Genomic DNA, 20,649 nt, shown 5'->3' on the forward strand with positions numbered 1-20,649 from the left:
GAGACAGAGGCAGGTGGATCTAGGTGAGTTCAAGGCCGGCCTGATCTACATAGCAAGTTTCAGGCCAGTCAAGGATACATAGTGAGACCCTGTCTCAAAAAAAACAAAAACAAAAACAAAAAAAGTATGGACTCTTCATTTGGGCCTGCAGATGTCTGATGGACAACTAAAAGCAGGACAGAAGCTTCGCACTGCCTTCATTTCTCATCTGTCTCCTTGGCTACCTTAAACCTGGGCTCAGAGACCTGCTTAACTCTGCACATAGACATGTTAATCACTTCAGAAGTGTGTGTCTACAAACTCGTAATACAAGGTTTTTACGTTTTATCTAACCTCTCTTGTCACCATAAGAGACTAAAGACACTAAAATAAGAGTAACTGCCAGGCTTGGTGGCACATGCTTTTAATCCCAGCATTTGGGAGGCAGAGGCAGGCAGATCTCTGTGAGTTCAAGGCCAATCTGGCTTATATATTGAGTTTCAGGCCAGCTGGGGCTACAGGGAGACCCTGTCTCAAAAAGTCCAAAAAATAAAAAAAGAGTAACTAAGGTATTTTCATGAATTCAGGAACAGCGAGTCTTGTAAGTAGACTACCCCATGATGACATCAAACCCCCTCCCTGACTCCCAGCAGGGGCAGTTGCCCTCTGTTAAGAACCAAAGCTGCCTGGTAAGCAGGTGCAATTGTCTCATGATAGGAACTAAATTGATAGGAACTAAATTGTTCCCTTCAAACAGTCTCAACTAGTCCTGAGTAAGTGGGGGAACCAGACCTGAGATCATGATTAACCAGATCTCGGTTTAACAAAGACAGCTTCACTTCCTGCCTACCTTCCCTCCCCACTTACTTTTCCTTTATAAATCTGAAATTGTTGTGGGCTGGAGAGATGGTTCAGAGGTTAAGAACACTGGCTACTCTTGTAGAACACCTAGGTTCGAATCCCAGCATCCACATGGCAGCTAACAACTGTCTATAACTCCAGTTCCTGGGAATCTGACAGTCTCTTCTGTGGGCACTGCATGACCCAGGTGCACTTATATACATGCAGGCCTAATAATACTCATACATGTAAAAGAATTAATTTTTAAAAATCAGAAACTCAGCTGGGCATGGTGGTGTATGCATTTAATCCCAGGACTCGGGAGGCAGAGGCAGGCGGATCTCTGTGAGTTCAAGGCCAGCCTGGTCTACATAGTGAGTTCCAGGACAGCTGGGGCTACAAGGAGACCCTGTCTCAAAAAAGACAAAAAAAAAAAAGTAAGCCAGGGACTAGGCATGTATTTCAGTTAAGAAAAAAGCCTACCTAGCATATTATGTAGTACCCTGGGTTTGAACTCCAGCACTGAACCAACTAGATGTTGTGGCATACATCTGTTTACCTCAACACCAGGCAGACAGAAGAGTCAGGATCAGAAGTTCAAGGTCATCTCTGGTTATATAGTGAGTTGATACCATCCTGGACTACCAAACCATAAAAACAGTAAATCAGGACCTGCAAGGTGACTCAGCAGGTAAAGATACTTGCTGCCAAGCCTAACAACCTGAGTTCCATCCCTGTACCCCACAGAAGACAACCAACTCCAGCAAGTTGTCCTCAGACTTCCACATGCATCCCCCACAATTAATTAATTTTTTTTTTGTCTTTTTGAGACAGGGTCTCCCTGTAGCCCCAGCTGTCCTGAAACTCACTATGTAGACCAGGCTGGCCTCGAACTCACAAAGATCTGCCTGCCTCTGCCTCCCAAGGGCTGGGATTAAAGGCGTGCACCACCACAACTGGCTTAATTAATTTTTCAAAAAGCAAATCAGGCTATGCATGGTAAGAAATGTTTGCAATTTCAGCACTGGGGAAGCTGAAGCCGGAAGATTCTGAGTTCAAAGCCAGTCTGAGCTATAGAGCAAAACATTATTTCAAAACAAACCAACTACCGGGCATAGTAGTGGACACCTTTAATCCCAGGATTCAAGAGGAAGAGGCCAGCAGATTTCTGTGGATTTGAGGCCAGCCTGGTCTACTTAACGAGTTTCAGGTCAATCAGGGCTACATAGTGAGACCTTGTCTCAAAAAAATAAACAAACGGGGCTGGAGAGATGGCTCAGTGGTTAAGAGTACTGGCTGTGCTTGCAGAGGACCGGGGTTTGATTCCCAGCACCCACATAGCAGGTAACAACCATCTGTAACTCCAGTTCCAGGGGATCCGACACCCTCTTCTGACCTCCTTGGGCATTGCATGATACAGGTGCACTTATATACATGCAGGCAATACACACACACAAAATAAAAATAATACATTTTTTTTTGTGTACTCATGTATTGCCTACATGTAGGTAAGTGTCACCTGTGTTGTGCAATGCCCTCGGAAGACAGAAGAAGCTGTTGGATCCCCTGGAACTGGAGTTATGGACGGTGTTAGGTGCCATGTGGGTGCTGGGATTTGAACCCGGGTCTTCTGCAAGAACAGTAGCCATCTCTCAAGCCCCATAAAATATTTTTTTTTTAAAGAGACACTGAGACTAATTGCTGGGGTAAGAAGTTTATTAGAAGAGCTATTAACACTGTGGACAGAGAGACTGATAGACAACAGCATGGCAGGGGCTCCAAGGAGAGTTCAGACCCCAGCACCAGAGAGAGACATGTCAGAGGCTCTAAAGAGAAGAATCAAGCCCACTTGGCAGAGTTGGGTGTCCCTTCTTATAGCTCTCTGAGGAAGGCGGTGTTTCACAGCACAAGCCTACAGCCAGGCTCTCTTAGGCAGGTATGGTGGCTTAAGCAGAGGTCTGGTCAGCAGTCTAACACTGGGGATTGAACCCAGGGCCTCATGCATGCTAGGTAACACTCTACCACTGACCTATACTCCAAGCCCATGGAATCAATTGACCTGGTATACTGAGAAATATAGTTTCCAACAACAAATATATTTCAAGTCAGTTGGGAAAAGACGATAATATGACATCAGTGGATATGAAACTGTGTAAAAACTGAAAGAAAACACAAAAATATGGTTTTTGTTTTTTTGTTGTTTTGATTTTTTGTTTTGAGACAGGATCTCACTATGTAGCCCTGAATGACCCATCACACCCACCCCAAAAATGGTTTTATAATACCGATGGAGTTTGACATAGAATCCAGAAGACACATAGGCAGAGTGGTAAACTAAGATGCATATAAAATTAAAGCCTTCCATGGTAATAAGTAATTAATTGGGAAAGTATTTACAACTTGTGTAGAAAATAAATGAGAAAATGAAGTTGACTAGAAAGACTGATTGAAAAAAACTGAGAAATAAAAACAGAGCATTTATCACAACTAAAAAAATATAAATTCCTAAACTTCACTCACAGTAAAAACAAATGAAAAACAAAAAGGCTTTTCAGTGGTTTCTTTTTGTCATTGTTTTGAGACAGAGTTTACTATAGCCCAGGATGGACTGGAACTTCCTTTGTAGAGAATATGACCTTAAACTCCTGATTTTCCTGTCTTCAGCTCCAGAGTGCTGGGATTACAGGCCCAGCTGCCTTTCAGATTTAGCCTGACAAGGCTGAGCATGGTGGCACATGGCTTTAATCCCAGTACCAGCACTCAGGAAGCAGAGGCAGGTGGATCTCTGTGAGTTTGAGGGCAGCCTGGTCTACGTAGTGAGGATGAAGCCAGTCAAGGCTACATAATGGGACCCTATCTTCAGAAAAAAAAGGATAGGGGTGGAGTTGTTGCACAGTGATAGACAGCTTGTCTGATATGTGAGACCTTGTGTTCCATCTTCCGACACTGCAGGTACACATGCACACACAATTCAAAGAAATAGGCATTCACAATTTATTAATGGGAGGACAGAGGAGTGCAGTCGCTATAAGGAGCACTTCGCCAATATTCATTAAACTAAAAACAGATTCCTATGCTCATACATTAGTAATTCCACATCTAGAAATTTTTATCTTATAAACTCCCACATATGCTGAATATACAACAGACAAATCATAGCATCATTTGTAATGAGAAAAGGTTGGACACTACCTAAATGTTCTCAGATGGGGGCCTGTCCTTATAAAGTTAATCTTTTTTTTTTCTTTGTATTTTTTGAGACAAGTCTCACTATGTAGCCCTGGCTGGCCTAGAACTCACTCTGTAGACCAGGTGGGCTTTGAACACACAGAGATGTGTCTGCCTCTGCCTCCCAGGGTGCTGGGATCAAAGACATGTACCACCACACCTGGCCTAAGGTTAATTTTTAAAATTGAGGTACTGGAGGGCTGGAGAGATAGCTCAGTGGTTAAAAGCACTGGCTGCTCTTGCAGAGGATTTGGGTTCAATGCCCGCAGAGGCTAATGACCATCTGTAACTCTACTTGCAGGGGAATCCAATACCCTCTTATGACCTCTGCGGGCATTGCACAACACAAGTACACTTACATATATGCAGGCAACACACTCATACACATAAAAAATAAGAAAATATTTTAGCCGGGCACAACAGCACAGGCCTTCAATCCCAGTACTCAGGAGGCAGAGGCTGGTGGATCTCTGTGAGTTCAAAGCCAGCCTAGTCTACATAGTGAGCTTCAGGCCAGCTGGGGCTACAGGGAGACCCTGCCTCAAAAAGACTAGAAAAATAAAATAAAATATTTTAAAATTGAAGTACTGGTGGTATGACAGTGTGATAGAGCACGTGCCTAAGTAACTTTGAGACCCTGGGCTCCATCCCCAGAACTATACACGTTGACATATACTCAGATACAGACACTCAGACAAACACACACATACAAATGAGTCTTTTTTTAAAAAGTAAAATTCAGGCCGGGGGTGGTGACACACGCCTTTAATCCCAGCACTTGGGAGGCAGAGGCAGGCAGATCTTTGTGAGTTGGAGGCCAGCCTGGTCTACATAGTAAGTTCCAGGACAGCTGGGGCTACAAGGAGACACTGTCTCAAAAAGACAAAAAAAAAAAAGTAAAATTCAATGTAAAAAGACAAGTACAGCTGTGTTTACAGCATGCTATCCATTGTAGTAAACATTTATATGCTTTTGAGTACAATGACTGTTTTTGAAAGCCTACACAGGAAAAGAGTTAGGAGCATGACCTCTCTAGGAAACTGCAGAGTGGGAAGCAGGCAAAGGGGGCTAAGTTTTCATTTCATGTTCTTTTTGTTTGGTTGTGTTAAAAAAATTGAAACTTGGGGGCTGGGGAGATGGCTAGGCATTTAAGAACACTGGCTGTTCTTGCAAAAGACCCAGGTTTGAATCCCAGCACCTATATGGCAGCTAACAACTGTCTGTAACTTCAGTTCCAGGGGATCCGACAGCTTCTTCTGTCCTCCGTGGGCACTGCATGACATGGGTGCACTTACCTACATGCAGGCAGTACACGCATACACATAAAAAAAAATCTGATGACTAAATAAAATGAGTCAATGGAGAACCGTAAGCTCTCCTTCAATTTTAACTTTATTTATTAAGAAGAAGAAAAAAGAAGTGGTGGTTCAGGCTTGAATAGGAACTGACACAATTTACCCTTCAGACAATGAGCTTTAATGGGGGAGGGCAACAACTAAACCACAGTCAGATCTTGAGGCAAGGGAGCTTTGAGTACAGTACATCATACCAGAGGCAGCATGACAGGGCTGTGAAGTGGAAGAACATTATATAGAAACGTTAAGAAGTTAACTTTAGGTGAAAGGGTAAAAGGGAGCTGCCAGGAACAGCATTGGCGTGGGGGGCTGACACACGACCAGTGGGCAGGAGAGAGAGGATGTGAGAGTATGTCAGCCAGAAAGATATAGAGGGTGTTGGGGGAGGGAAAGGAAGGCAGGGAGGGAGGGAGTGAACAACTGTCTGTAACTTCAGTTCCAGGGGATCCGACAGCTTCTTCTGTCCTCCGTGGGCACTGCATGACATGGGTGCACTTACCTACATGCAGGCAGTACACGCATACACATAAAAAAAAATCTGATGACTAAATAAAATGAGTCAATGGAGAACCGTAAGCTCTCCTTCAATTTTAACTTTATTTATTAAGAAGAAGAAAAAAGAAGTGGTGGTTCAGGCTTGAATAGGAACTGACACAATTTACCCTTCAGACAATGAGCTTTAATGGGGGAGGGCAACAACTAAACCACAGTCAGATCTTGAGGCAAGGGAGCTTTGAGTACAGTACATCATACCAGAGGCAGCATGACAGGGCTGTGAAGTGGAAGAACATTATATAGAAACGTTAAGAAGTTAACTTTAGGTGAAAGGGTAAAAGGGAGCTGCCAGGAACAGCATTGGCGTGGGGGGCTGACACACGACCAGTGGGCAGGAGAGAGAGGATGTGAGAGTATGTCAGCCAGAAAGATATAGAGGGTGTTGGGGGAGGGAAAGGAAGGCAGGGAGGGAGGGAGTGAAGGAGAGAGACAGACAGACAGAGAAAGGAGGAGCAAGAAGTCTTTTTTTAAAGCTTTCCCCAGGGGATGGGGAACCTGGCCAGAGCTCAAAGCCTGTTTCAAAAGAGATGAGGAAGTACATTTGTTTACAGATTCTTGTTATAGCTTTAGGAGATAGGGACCAGAACAGCAGAAGGCTGGTCTCTAGAGGGGTGGGCATCTGGTCTTAAAATTGGCATGCCCATGATCTGACAATCTAACATTATTTATTTTATGGGTGTGCGTGTGTACATGTGCTATCTAGCGCAGAGGACAATTTACAGGAGTTCATTTTGTCCTTTCACCATGAGGGTTCTGGGAAGAACTTAGGTTGTCAGGCTTGGTGGCAAGTACCTTGACCAGATGAGCCATCATACATGTTCTCTGTAAATTCTTTGTTAATCTTTAGGTCATTGGTGCAAAGCTGATGGTACTGCTGGCTGTGCTTGCAGATGAACCGTGTGAGGCTGACACAGGAGAAGCTCTTGTTCAAATGCTGAAGAGCACACATACCTTTTTGATCCACTGATGAACCCCAGGACAGTTTATCATGCAGGTTAAATGGTGACTTTGGAGCTGGGTGTGGTGGCACACGCCTTTAAGTCCCAGCACTTGGGAGGCAGAGGCAGGCGGATCTATGAGTTCATAGGTCAACCTGGTCTATATAGTGAGTTCTGGGCCAGCTGGGGTTATAGGGAGACCAGGTCTCAAAAAGACCTAAAAAAAAAAAAGGCCTGTGCCACCAAGCCCGGCTCCCATGCCTGTTTCTAATCAACTAAATTCCATTTCCATGGTCAACTTTCCAACTTCCTGTCAAGCATGCACCCTTCTTCTACTCCCTTCTGTCTCCACTGCTTCTCTTTCAGCTTCTGGAACATGCCTCTGTCTTCCTAACTCATCTGCACACACTTTTCCCTCTGTCTAGGTTGATGTTGTCTAGGCTCTTCCCATGAGTTGGCATTTTAGCCTTGGGTTCAGTGTGACCTCTTCAACACTGCTAGTCCTGTCTCCTTTACATATAAATTTTGGGTCAGACTGAAGCTCAGTGGTAGAGCACTTGCCTAGCAAATGCAAAATCTTGTATTCCATCCCCAGTATTGCAAAAAAGAAAGAAAAAAAGACAACAGTGTTACACACCTATAACTCCAGGCACTCAGAGGAGGCTGTGGCAGGAAGACTGCTATGAGTTCAAGGCTAGCCTGGACTACAGAGTGAGTTCAAGGTCATCCTGAGCTACAGACCTACAGTCTGCCCTCTCCCCCATAAAGGCCAGAGCTTGCTGTGCAAGCCCGACTACTTGAGTTCAACCCCTGGAGGGAACCAGTTCCCAAGAGTTATCCTCTGATCTTCACACACACACTGTGCAATGTGCACACCCAAAATCATACACATGCACAAAATAACAAATAAAATTTTGGAAAAATTGAGGTTGAGGCTGTAGTCAGAGTACTTGCCTAGCATGAACAAAGATCAGGGTTCAATTCCCAGCAACACATAAGCAAGGTAGGTGGTGAGGCAGGCAGGAAGAGCAGAGGTTAAGGTCATCTTGGGATACATACCTTAAGGGCAGCCTGGGCTACATGAGACCCTGTCTCAAAGAAAAACTGTTAAATACATGCCTTTCTACCACACTGGTTAGGGAGAGTAGGTTTTACACTCAGTGTAAAAGCAACTCTCATCTTACCATCACTATAACACCACTATTTTCTTCAAAGCAGTGGGGATTACCTCATTTTGTATTTTCCTAGCTGTACACTTACACCTTTAAGGTATAAGTCTTCATGAAAACAGAGACTGTTTTGTCTTGTCTGTAACTGTCTTCAGCAAGCCAAACAATAAACATTTGTTGAACGAATGTTCACAGCTTATACTATGGGCCAGACACTATATTCGGCTTTTACAAGTAATAACTGTTACACACCAATTCAGTAAGGTCAATACTGTTTTCTATTTCTCAACTGAATAAGACAGAGCAGTTGAGTGGCCTCCCCAATGTTGGGACTCCCAGGAAATGTGCTTGTCCTGTATCCAAATGGATGGATGGGTGAATAGGCCGAATGTGAACCTGCAACGCCACAGATCTCCCTCCAGGGGGCGCTCCCCGCCACGTCTTCACGCCAGTCCCTCGAAGCACGCACTCCTTTTGCGTCTCGGGCTCGCGCGCGCTGCCGCGGCACCGGAAGTGACTCCGCTTGCAAGTTCCCCCGGTCTCTTCAGGGGAAACTGAGTCCGGCTTCTCCGGGAGACTCGGCGCGAGCAGTCAGCCAGGTAGGCCGGCCCAAGTCCGCGGCGCACAGCTCGGCCGCGAAGAGCCCTGGCGTCTGGAACCCACCAGGCCGATGAAGGGGGGATGTGGCCCCCCACGGCTGGCTGGGCTCGCAGGTGAGAGCGCCGCCTCCCGTGTCTGACAGGCGCCGTGCCCAATGGGAGCCTTCGCCGTCCCGCTTCCGCGCCGACCCGACTCTCTGATTGGCTACGGTGAGGCGGGCCGCCGGGGGCGAGACCCCCTCCTCCCAGAAAGGTCTAGGGGGCGCCCCTGAGGGAGGGCGGTTGCCTAGCAACGGGGCGGTGGCTCGGCGGGTACCCGGCCTCCGGAGCACTGGGAGCTGCGTGGCCGCAGCCTACCCACCCAGGGCTCCGGCGAGGAGCAGCTCCCGGCCCTCGAGCCCCGCAGGGGGCTCCGGGAGGCCGGCTCGGGCCGGGCCCTGGGAAAACGGGGTCTCCGCGGCGGGGGCCTCGACCCAGCTTGCTGACCCGCGAAGGAGCGCAGCGCCTCCCCCGCAGTCCGTCTTTGTGCCGGGCGCCGGCGGCCATTGTGTCCGGGGGCGGAATGGAGGACCTGGCAGTCTCCCACCGCCATGTCCAAGGCCTTTGGGGAATTCAAAGACAACCAGCGGTGTTTGTGGGGGGTCTCCAGCTTTCAGCCTCCCGGAAAGGCCCGGGGATGGCCTTTCCGCGATCTCATCGCAGGGTCCAGGCCGTTTCCCCTTCCCCGCGTCCCTCCTGGAAACCTTGAGGTTCACTGAGAAGTCCCTTCTGGCTTTCGGAAGCCTCACCCAGGGCTGGTACTCAAATAGAAAGAAAGGGAGGCGGGGGGAATTACACGAAGCCCGTACCCCCGAGAGAGTTCTCCTGGCTCCCAGTAGGAGGCGGAGAGCCAAGGGGCGTGCGAGAGCGAGGGGGTTGGGCTCCCGGTGGCTGGAGGCTGTGGAGCGGAGAGGCCGCCCTCGATCCGGGCGATGGAGGAAGCCAGCGAGGGGGCAGGTTCCTAAGCTTCGCAATTCCTGTGTCGCCTTGTGGGCTGCCTACAGGTCTCATGATCCCTCCGGCCGGAGCTGGTTTATTTCTCCAGCCGCCGCGAGGCCGGTCGAGTTACCGGCAACCCGGCCGCCACCTCCTCCCGACCTATGATACAAAAGATCTTCCGGGGGCTGCACCTGCCTGCTTTCGCCAGAGATAGATTTGAATGTAGGTGTGGGGCGGGGGACTGCCCATGGGGGTAAATTTTGGGGGAAGGCATTTCAGAGGAAAAAGGGGGTGGATGGTTGGAGTAAAAAGAGGCTGATGGAATAATTCAAAGCTGACTAATCCTTTCAATTTGACTTAATTGAAGTCCCTTAGAACCTGGACTCAGACCTTCATAAGAGCCACAAAGAAACCAATCCTGATATCTGAAGGAGGTATGGGATGTTGTAAGGTAAATGACAGGCGGATTAATTTTTTCTCCTGAAGCTCTTTTTCTCTCTTCAGAACCTTATCTTGGCTTTGGATCTTGGAAGAGGATCATTAAGCACAGACCAGACCCCGGGAGTGAGCAGGTGTTTTGGACAATGGACTGGTTGAGCCTATCTCTATTATAAAAATGTCTCAGAGCAACCGGGAGCTGGTGGTTGACTTTCTCTCGTACAAGCTTTCCCAGAAAGGATACAGCTGGAGTCAGTTCAGTGATGTCGAAGAGAACAGGACTGAGGCCCCAGAAGGAACTGAATCAGAGAGGGAGACCCCCAGTGCCATCAATGGCAACCCATCCTGGCATCTGGTGGACAGCCCCGCGGTGAATGGAGCCACTGGCCACAGCAGCAGTTTGGATGCCCGGGAGCTGATCCCCATGGTTGCAGTGAAGCAAGCGCTAAGAGAGGCTGGGGATGAGTTTGAACTGCGGTACCGGCGGGCATTCAGTGACCTAACATCCCAGCTTCATATAACCCCGGGGACAGCATATCAGAGCTTTGAACAGGTAGTGAATGAACTCTTCCGAGATGGGGTAAACTGGGGTCGCATTGTGGCCTTTTTCTCCTTTGGCGGTGCACTGTGTGTGGAAAGCGTAGACAAGGAGATGCAGGTATTGGTGAGTCGGATCGCAAGTTGGATGGCCACTTACCTGAATGACCACCTAGAGCCTTGGATCCAGGAGAACGGCGGCTGGGTAAGAGCCACGCCCCTTGTGTGTCTTTTCTTTGGAGATCCCCCACTGTCCTCCTGTGTCTCTTTCTGTGGGGTGGTGTGATTGTTGAAGATGATGGTTAAGGAGACCTGCCTGGCCTCATTTCAACACTGTTAACTCTTTGGAAATACAGATGACCCAGTTCTTGAGGGTCCTGTATCCTTCATTCTAGTTCCCCCCCTGTCTCTACTCTTTTCATAGTTTTGTTCCAGTTTCTCAGCTATGAAAAACAGCCTGTCTGTTCTTTTGACTTAAAACCTCTGAGACACCATTATTCCATTTTACAGGTAGGGAGAGTGGGAAGTTCGCCCCGTTCTCCTCGCCTTGACATAATATTTCACCGTTGGGGGAGGGAGGTGATGAACATAACAGCCTGGAGAAACTGAACACCTGGTGACTAGAAGACCCATCAGCCCTCTGTCTTGGAGGGGTGTTGATCCTACCCAGGCTTTCCTTCTCCAAATCAAGTTCCTTTTATTTGCATGCATGATACTCAGACCATTTGGCCAGGCAGGAGCCCCCATTGGCTTGGGTGACTGAGGGTTGAGTATTGTCTGATTTTAGAGCAGGGCAATCTTTGTGAGTTGTATTTGTGCTGTGCTCCTAAGTTCATTTTCCCAAGTGTACAACTTAGTGCATGGCTGGCTTGTTTGTGGAACTCTTGCTGTGTCATACATTGAGCCCCAGGACTTTGCACCTCACTACTTGGGGTCGGTTAGGGATCTCTAGCTGCTCTGTCTATTGCTCTCTGGCCAAGGCCCTGAGGCCTCTTCACCAGTTGCTGTTTGCTGGCAAAGCAAGAACCTGGTCTGAGGCTCCACAGGGCATTAAGGTTTGGTGTTAGACTGGATGTGGGTGTACATCCTGACTGGCCCTTGTCACTTCACTGGCTCTGTGACCTTGGACAGGCTGGCTCACCTGCCTTACTTAGTTTCTTCCACTAAAAAATGTGGCAAGCTCTTCTTGTCTTGGGAGTATTGTAAATCTTAGAGATCGATGTGAGTAGGGACTGACACCAGTGAATGCCTTTTCTTCAGAGTCCTGCCTATCAGGAGTCTAGGTAAGATAGAGGTGAGAGTTTCCTTACCAATGGTCATAGCAGACAGCTTTTACCCTCTTTAGTGAACCCTGTTCCAGCATAGGAGTGCTCAGGGCTCATGAGAAGTATTCTGTCCCCTTAGAATATGCAGAAAACTGACAGGCTGTGGACAATAAGTTACCCATTGAAAGAACTGAGGTGGAAGGGGCCACGCACCAAGGACTCTGGAATGTCAAGAATGCAGCTGTTCATAGGCTGGGCCTTGGGTGGGGCAGGCACTTCACCACTGAGTTACAGACCTCCTGGCTTTGCCCTGGAACTCCACCCAGTCTCTCATTTCCCAGTTCTTCACAACTTCATTCACGCTTCCCCTCCACTAGCTCTTGAAAAAGGCAAGGAGGTCACTTCAGTAGAGGTCAGATGATCAGGGTAGGTAAAGGTGGGCTCCTTTGTGCTGAGGATGACCAGACTTGAAAGCTAGTCTGTTAAATGAACTCCCTGGGGAGATAAATGATTAAATGATTCCTGTTGGTTGGTGCTATGACCTCTTCTATTCATTCCCTCCTGCTTTGATTCTCTTTTGGGACAAATATTTGTTCAGCTGATTACAGGAGGGACAGGATTCCTTCGTTTCAGACACACCCTCTGAAGCATCTCCAAGTAGACTTGGGTCCTTTGCCTCTGTTGCCTATTGTCTTTAGCTAGTGGTTCTAATATCAGGCAGGCTGATGCCAGCTATAAACAGAACGCAGATGGAAGAGGTACCTGGTCTACCAGCCAGCCTCTGTAGAGGCTGTTCATTCAGACCTGAGAATTGCCAGCTGCCCTGTGTTGTATGTCATGTTCTAGTCACCTGGGAAAATGCCAAACCTGCCTGAGGCAGCAGCTTGGGGCAAGTTCATTAGATCTCCACTTACTGAAATTCTCTCTTCCACCATCTCGTTGCTCAGGAATCTCCAGAGCCAGTTGGGCAGCATACCTTGTAATGTGCCACTTAACACTTGGTGAGCAGAGGGGGAATGTGTGCAGAAGAGCCGGTTATGTCAGGACCATTTCTGGGCTTGCATTCTCCCCTGGGACCAGGAAGTAAAGAATATTTGACTTGGGATCCTTTGAGCCTTGGTGGAAGGTACCTGCCCATTTCCCTTTTAGGTACAGCCCTCTTCTGAGCTACACAGACACTACTGCAGTGGCTTCCCCAAAATTTCCTGGAGGCTGCAGCTAGATTTTATATCTAGGAGTTCAGGTGGTCCCCCTAGAGTATGCTCCAGGTTTAGCCTTCCTACAGGAAAGGGGAAAAGAATTTGCCTTTCTTGAGTTTCTTGCGTGCCATCCTTTACTTAATGTACCCAATTTATTGAGCATCTACTATAAGGTAGGCAGTATAGCTGGGTGCTAGTTTAAGTTATTATTGATCTCTCCACTGTGGAAATATATCATCATTCATATATTCTACCCAGTAACTTTCCAAGGTAGGTGGATTCCCAGTAACTTTCCAAGGTAGGTGGATTTATTCCCAGGTTACACACAAAGCTCCTAGTGTCTGAGGGAGAATTTATACTGAGTTCTGCCTAACTTTGAAGCCTAAGCACTTTCTAGTCATCTCAGGTTGTTGAAGAAGTAATAATGCAGAGTAGTATAGGAAGCTCAAGATGCTGTTGGGCTGAGTAAAACTTGCTGTGAAGGTGCTCATTCTGTGCAATGGCTGTGGCATTGTTCAGGAAACCAAGAACAGTGACTTTGTCTTCTGCAGCAGGTTCCCAAAGGAGTGGATAGCCTCAGATTGTGGCACTAGTGAACTCTGACATGGGCAGCGTTGAGTGGTATCAGGGTTTTGCCTCCTCACAAGGGGCTTCTGGTTAATGTTTTCATTGTTAAACTCTTTTTCAGCTTTATTAATAGTTGACAGTGTGTGTGCAGTGCAGGGAGGTGTTCTGTTCCAGGTATCTCTTAATTGTAGGGTGATGTTCTAATAACTGGAGCTCCAGCCTCTGGCCATACTGCCTGCCCTAGTCACCTGGAAGAATGCTGAACCTGTTTGTCTCTCTGGTCTGTCTGTCTCTCCTCCCTGTAAAATGGAATAATGATACCCAACTGCCAGAATAAAAGCCCTTCCCTTCCCTTAATTGTAGGGTGGAAGCATGTCTTCTGATGAATGGGCTTCCTCCCTCAGGGAACTGAACTTTGCCCCCCTGGAGTTACTCCTAAGAATCAAAGTCAGCTCGCTGAGAATGTATTTATAACTTTTCCCCCAGTGGATGAACGTCTTTTGGGGGCTTTTCAGTTGGGGTGTAGAGGAAGCCACAGGTGGGCCAGGCCACTTAGGGAGAGCTGTGCCTGGATAATCCATTTTGCATGGTGGAAGCACCGCATGGGGCAGGGAGCAGGGAGTGGGGAGAAAGCAGTCTGGCCTTCAAGCTGGCTGCATAGCTCTGAGGTCTCCTAGAGCTCTGCAGGTCTCTTCTCACCTGTTCTGGTCTGTTCTCAACTTCTTCAGTTCAGCATGGAAATGTGCTTAGTTGAGGCACTCAGCTCCCTTTGCAAATTTGGCAGTTCTGTGGTTTTCTTAGGGAAACCCCATCAGAAACCCCAAACATGGAAATTTTTAGTACTCATTCAGGTCTCCAAATGAAGTAGAAATGTATCAGGGGCTCCCCCTTGGAACACCCACTTCTTCTGGGTGTACTTTTTAGGTGGCTCTTAAACTCTTTTGCCATCACAGGGTTTTCCAGAGAACCTAAGAACAATATCCCCATAGAGCCCTTCATTATATGATTGAAAATTACCCAGGTATTTTTTCTGGGGGGCGTCCATTGGAACCTAGAGGGGCTTCTTTTTTTTTTTTTGCTCACAGAGATCAACCTGCCTCTACCTCCCAAGAGCTGGGATTAAAGGTGTGTGCCACACTTTCTTGTGGGTAATCACCAGTTTGCTTAGGTTGGGTGAAGCAGCAATTGAGAGCTGATCCCTTCCCCCATCAGACTCCTGTCCTGAGGTCAGTGGGCTTGGGCATCTCCTCTGTGCCCATCCTCCTTGTTTTTCCCTAGCCCTCAGCCTATCATGGGGCTTGCTTTTTGGCAAATGCTGCTTTGTCTGGGTGTAGCATGCATAGATTTAGGGGTAGTTCCCAGTGAGCTGCTCTTCAACATAAATGACATCTTCAACTGCCTTAGTCTAACAAGATCTCTGTCCCTATCCCCAGCCTCCATCCTAAGTCCCCTCCCTAGAACTCCTCTTCTTGAAGTAATTACTCTGTTCTGGATCTTCTTCTGTCCCTGCAATCCATAGTCTGTCTTCCCCATTATCACTGGGCACCTAGGGATCAAGACATTCCCACTGAGTCTCTCTGTTTTACCTAGAGAATCAAAGACCTGGGAGAATTTGCCACATGTGTGTGGGAACAGGGTCTCAGTCTTTTATAGTTGAGATCCCCAGCAACCTTGCAGAAAGGAAGAGCAGCTAGCTGTGGTAGTTAAGTTAGTGCAGAGAAGGCATTTGTAACAGCTGTGCTCTCAGGGGTAGGAGCTCCCTGAGGGTGTAGTCCACATCTTGCTCATACTGGTTATCTCAGCTCTGAGCTCAGGTCTTGGGCATAGTAGTCACCTATGAATGAGATACTGAATTTCAGAAGAAATAACCTTATCAAACCAGATTAATAATGATGGGAGTGGCCCTTTAACCATTGCTCTGATGCTCTTCTGATTGAGCTCCCATTCTGGTATGTACTAGAAAAATAATACTGAATAAAACTAAGTTTCTGCCTCATGGAGCTCACATTCTGGTGGGGAGAGAGAGAAAAATGCATAATTGAGGCTAGGGAGATGGCTCAGTCAGTCTGTAAAGTACTTGCTGTGCAAGCATGAGGACCCAAATAGAATCCACAGAATCCACATTAAAAAGCCAGGCACCCAATTGGAGGAATGGTTCCATGGTTAAGAGCACTGGCTGCTCTTAAAGAGGACCCTGGTTCAGTTCCCAGCACATTCATGGCTGCTCCCAACCATCTGTAATTCTAGTTCCAGGGGAGCTGACACCCTCTTCTAGCCTCCATGAGCACCAGGCATGCACATGGTGCCCATACTATACGCAAGTAAACACATACACATAAAATAAAATAAACAAATCTTTAAAAAAAATAAAATAAAATAAAAGCCAGTTAGAGTGGTGTACACTTGTAATCCCAAAGCAGGAAGGCAGAGACAAGAAGATTCCTGGGGTTTGTTGGCCAGCTGGCCTAGCCTAATCGGTGAGTTCCTGGCCAATGAGGTAGATGGCCCCTGAGGAATACCCAAGGTTGTCCTCCTCCAGCTTCTTTGTGTATGCACACAGCTGCACCTCCCCCTCACCAAAAGAAATACATACCCTACACACACAAATAGATAATTTCGTTCAAACATTTCTGTCAATGATGGACTGCAGGTCCTACAATAGTCCCATAAGATGATGGCCTGGGGGCTGGAGAGATGGCTCAGTGGTTAAGAGCACTTACTGCTCTTCCAGAGGACCCAAGTTTGGTTCCTACCCAGCAGCCATGTCAGGCAACTCACAACTAGCTCCAGAGGACCCAGTGCCCTCTTTTGGCCTCCACAGGTACACACCCACGTGTATAAGCACACACTCAGATACATATATGTACATCAATAATAATAAAATTTAAAATAATTTTTAAAAAGATTTATATGGCCAAGTGACACTAGTTCATATAGGCATGTAGCAAATGTTCTCACAGCAAAATATCATAAGAATGCCTTTCTTGTATTGTTAATTAACTCATGACTACATATAGGTGAGCATATACATACATATAGTCATATATATATATATCAGGTATAGTAAGTACCCTAAAGAAATAAGGCAGATTGGTACATTCCTAGCAAAGCAGGGTGGAGCTTCACCTTAAAAAGAGTGATCAGCCAGGCGTGGTGGCGCATGCCTTTAATCCCAGCACTTGGGAGACAGAGGCGGATCTTTGTGAGTTCAAGGCCAGCCTGGTCTACATGATGAGTTCCAGGACAGCTGGGGCTGCAAGGAGACCCTGTCTCAAAAAAGACAAAAAAAGAAAGAAAAAAATAAATAAAAAGAATGATCAGAGGGCCTGGCACGATGGTTCATTAGGTAAAGGTGCTTGGTGCCAAGCCTGATGACCTGTGTTCAATTCCTAAGACTCACATAGTAGAAGGAGAGAACTTAGAAACAGGGTATACCTGTAGCCCCAGCTGGTCTGGAATTCACTATGTAGACCAGGCTGGCCTTAAACTCACAGAGATCCAGCAGCCTCTGCCTCTGCCTCTGAGTGCTGGGATTAAAATTGTGCACTACCATGCCCAGCAACAATATTTTTTTAATTAAAAATTTTTTTTAAAAATTTTATGTATACATGTGTTGCCTGCATGTATGTGAGTGCACCCATGTCGTGCAATGCCGCGGGGTCAGAAGAGGGCTTCGGATTCCACTGGAACTGGAGTTAAGGACGGTTTTTAGCCGCTGTGTGGGTGCTGGGAATCAAACCTCGGTCCTCTGCAAGAGCAGTCAGTGCTCTTAACCACTGAGCCATCTCTATAGCCCCTTTTAAATTTTTAAATGCCCCCCCACACCCTTCTAGGTTCTTTGACTAGAATATAAATTAACTTGATGTAAGACAAACAGGGAAAACCCAAACATCTTTTCTTTTTCTTTCTTTTTTTGTCTTTTAGAGGCAGGGTCTTCCTGTAGCCCCAGCTGTCCTGGAACTCACTATGTAGACCAGGCTGACCTTGAACTCACAGAGATCCTGCCTCTGCCTCCCTCTGCTGGGACTAAAGGCATGCGCCACCACGCCTGACATCTTGGTTACTTATACATGCACAAAGTATTAGACTCAAAGAATGACTAGATACATGGTTGAGCCTTATGAAGCATCCTGAGCTGCGGAAAGGAATAGGGCCTTAGGATCGGTGGGCTGACCACCAAGTTATGGGAGGCTTATCGGTGAATTGTGGAGTAAAGGTTGTCTTCCTGTGCCATGTCAGGTAATAAAAATTGTCTGGAGCAGCCAGACAACTGACATACATACTTTTAGTAACAGATTTCCTCTGTGGGTGTTTCTTTTACAAAAGACAGCTTTTCCTGGCTACTCCAATGTGTCTGGGCATGCTGTTTCTTAGACTAACCAGCTGTTTCTTAGACTAACCAGCCTCAGATATGTATGTTCTGGTCTTCCAAGTCAGGTTTCTGGAGTAGTGTTTCAGAGCTAAGATCTGAAGGTGATGATGTGGTTCACAGTTTAGTTTCCTACAGAGAGCTTTTCAAGTAGACGGGTGGACTGAGGAGGCAAGGTGCTCTGCATTTTCAGGATGGGCACAGGGATCAGTGTGACTGCAGAAGCAGCAGCAAGGGACAGAATAGTAGGAGGCAGGGGTAGAGAAAGCTTGTGGGGGAGTAGGAAGAAGGACTGGACTGTGGCCCAGAGCACGTAGGGCACTACAAGCCAGGTTGAGTTTGGCTTGGAATGAGAGAAAAGCCAAGAGAAGGCTCGGAGCAGGGGAGGTAATGCTCAGAATTCTGCGGGGGTGGCAGCAGCGTACCTAGTAAGAGGTTGGTACCCCCAGCAGATAGACAGGTATCATGGCTTTGACATAGATTAGAAGTGGTGAGAGGGGACTGGAGAGCAGATTAGCTTTTGTACATTATGAGTTGATAGGTCCATCCAGTGCATTGGGAGCCATGTTTTTCTTTCTTTTTTTTTATTTTATTTATTATTTTTGTTTTATGTGTATGAGTGTATTGCCTGCATATATGTGAGTGCACCTGTGTCGTGCAGTGCCGCGGAGGTCAGAAGAGGGCTTCAGATTCCCCTGGAACTGGAGTTAAGGAAGGTTCGTAGCCGCCATGTGGGTGCTGGGAATTGAATCTGGTCCTCTGCAAGAGCAACCAGTGTTCTTAACCACTGAGCCAACTCTCCAGCCCCAGGAGCTATGTTTTTCAGCTGTTTAGAGATCCTTTATAGAATGAGGGCTAAATAAGCTCTTAGGCTGGGCATGGTGCTGCATTCCTGTAATCCTAGCATTTGAGGCCAGCCCTGGCTACATAGTGAGTTCAAGGCCAGCAGAGTGAGACCCTGTCTCAAACTTAAGTAAATAAGCTAACTGCAGAAATAGTTCTCTCCAGATGTGGTATTCTGAGAATGGTTCTCCTCTACTCTTAAAATATTTCTGTCTGAAAAGCAGCAACTGTCCAGGTTAGTATCAGCTTATTTATTTTTATGTGTATACCTGCATTATGTAAGTGTACTACATGCGTGTAAACCTGAGGAGGCCAGAAGAGGGCATTGAATCCACCGGAACTGGAGTTTTGGACAGTTGTTAGCTGCTGTGAGTGTGCTGGGAACCATACCTAAGTCCTATGCAAAAGTAACCAGTGCTGTTAACCACTGAGCCATCCCTCCAGCCCTCTGAGAAACTCTTTTGACCTTTCTGAGCCTTGGCCATGTTGATAAAAACACATTGAAGTGTGCCAGAGGTGTGTAGACCTGGCATCATATTGATGCTATAATTTTTATTATCTGTACCGTAGAACTTGTCTGGAGGCATATTCACAAAGCATCATCCGTTCTCCCTTTTCTTCATAGTTGCCCACTGGCACATCCTCATGACAGCTCTCAAAGTGTTTCCGTCATGGTATGAGCTCCAGAGTGTATGTATACCCTAGTGGTCCAAGAACTCCCTGGTCTTAGGCTGAGGATCCAAGATCTATTCTCTGTTCTTGCCTCACTGTATGTCACTAAAACCCTCAACCCCCACGCTCCAGGTTCTCTTCAAGATGAGGGGCTTGAAGTCAACAGCCTAGTAATCTTCATTCTCACTGACCTTCAGCCCTGTAGCAAATCCCACCAGGAAGGCTATTTCACACTAGTTGTTTTAGGGTGATGCAGCACCTCAGCTAACTCCTGCATCTTCATGGGGAATAGTTTGTCACTGCCCCACAAGAAGACTCCATGTTCCCTGACTAGCACATTCCAGTTTACAAAGCATTTGCTCATCCCTCCTTGGCTTTTTAATCCCTTTAAACCATCCAGATTATAAGCCAGACAGTGCTGTCTCCATTTCATATGAGGGAAGGCAGGCTCAGAGATGGAATGAACTTACTACTCATCTGCTGTGTGACCTGGGCAGGGCTCTCAGTTTGGAAATGACTGTGATGACAGTGCTGTGTTCTGAAGGTTTCAAGAGGCAGTCCTTGTCCTAAGGCACTCAGAATAGTGACTGTTACTCACAGCAGCACTGTCCTCATCCTGGGGCTCTGTCACTCCTTCTGCCCTCCCATTCCTTTTCTTTCTTTTTTTTTTTGTCTTTTTGAGACAAGGTCTCCCTGTAGCCCCAGCTGGCCTGGAATTCAATGTGTAAACCACACTGGCTTGAACTTGAACTCACAGAGATCCACCTGCCTCTGCCTCCCCAGTGCAGGGATTAAAGGCGTGTGCCACCGTGCCTGGCTTCTTATGCATAGGTTTTTGCAGATAATGTTTTTGTAGAGAGAAATCACCTGTGGGATCTTCTGCTGCTTGGTTTCACCTCCGATGAGACTCAGGCCAGGCTTGCAGCAAGCTCCAGAGCTTTCTGGGCAGAGAACAGAGCTCCCCTCGGAACCAGTTTTTCTCTTGCTCTTCAGGAAATGCCATTGCAATGAGTTCCATAGACTGCTTCCTGTCCCAGCCCAAAAGCTTCTGCGGGCAGGAGTGTGGAAACTGGAAAGCAGTGTCCCTAGAGGCCTGCCCCCCTACTTTTTTTGGATTC

The 20,649-nt window shown here is 47.1% G+C and overlaps 1 protein-coding gene across 5 annotated transcripts in view; it reads left to right on the forward strand.

Moving 5' to 3' along the window:
• Window positions 1-7,852: 7,852 nt before the first annotated feature.
• Window positions 7,853-20,649, forward strand: part of Bcl2l1 (BCL2 like 1) — a 56,599-nt gene continuing 43,802 nt past the window's right edge. The window contains exons 1-3 of one of the 5 annotated variants that reach the window (XM_017797220.2): window positions 9,689-9,863; window positions 10,009-10,075; window positions 10,146-10,821. In XM_017797220.2, the coding sequence (XP_017652709.1) occupies window positions 10,258-10,821 (564 nt within the window). In that variant the 5' untranslated portion in view covers window positions 9,689-9,863; window positions 10,009-10,075; window positions 10,146-10,257. Of the gene's footprint in view, window positions 8,874-9,541; window positions 9,864-10,008; window positions 10,076-10,145; window positions 10,822-20,649 lie in introns of those variants that run through there. The other 4 variants (XM_017797221.2, XM_017797219.2, XM_008829393.3 and 1 more) reach the window with 4 other exon arrangements.

Source organism: Nannospalax galili, unplaced genomic scaffold, assembly GCF_000622305.1.
Source record: "Nannospalax galili isolate Female #2095 unplaced genomic scaffold, S.galili_v1.0 scaffold1714, whole genome shotgun sequence".
Classification (NCBI taxonomy): domain Eukaryota; kingdom Metazoa; phylum Chordata; class Mammalia; order Rodentia; family Spalacidae; genus Nannospalax; species Nannospalax galili.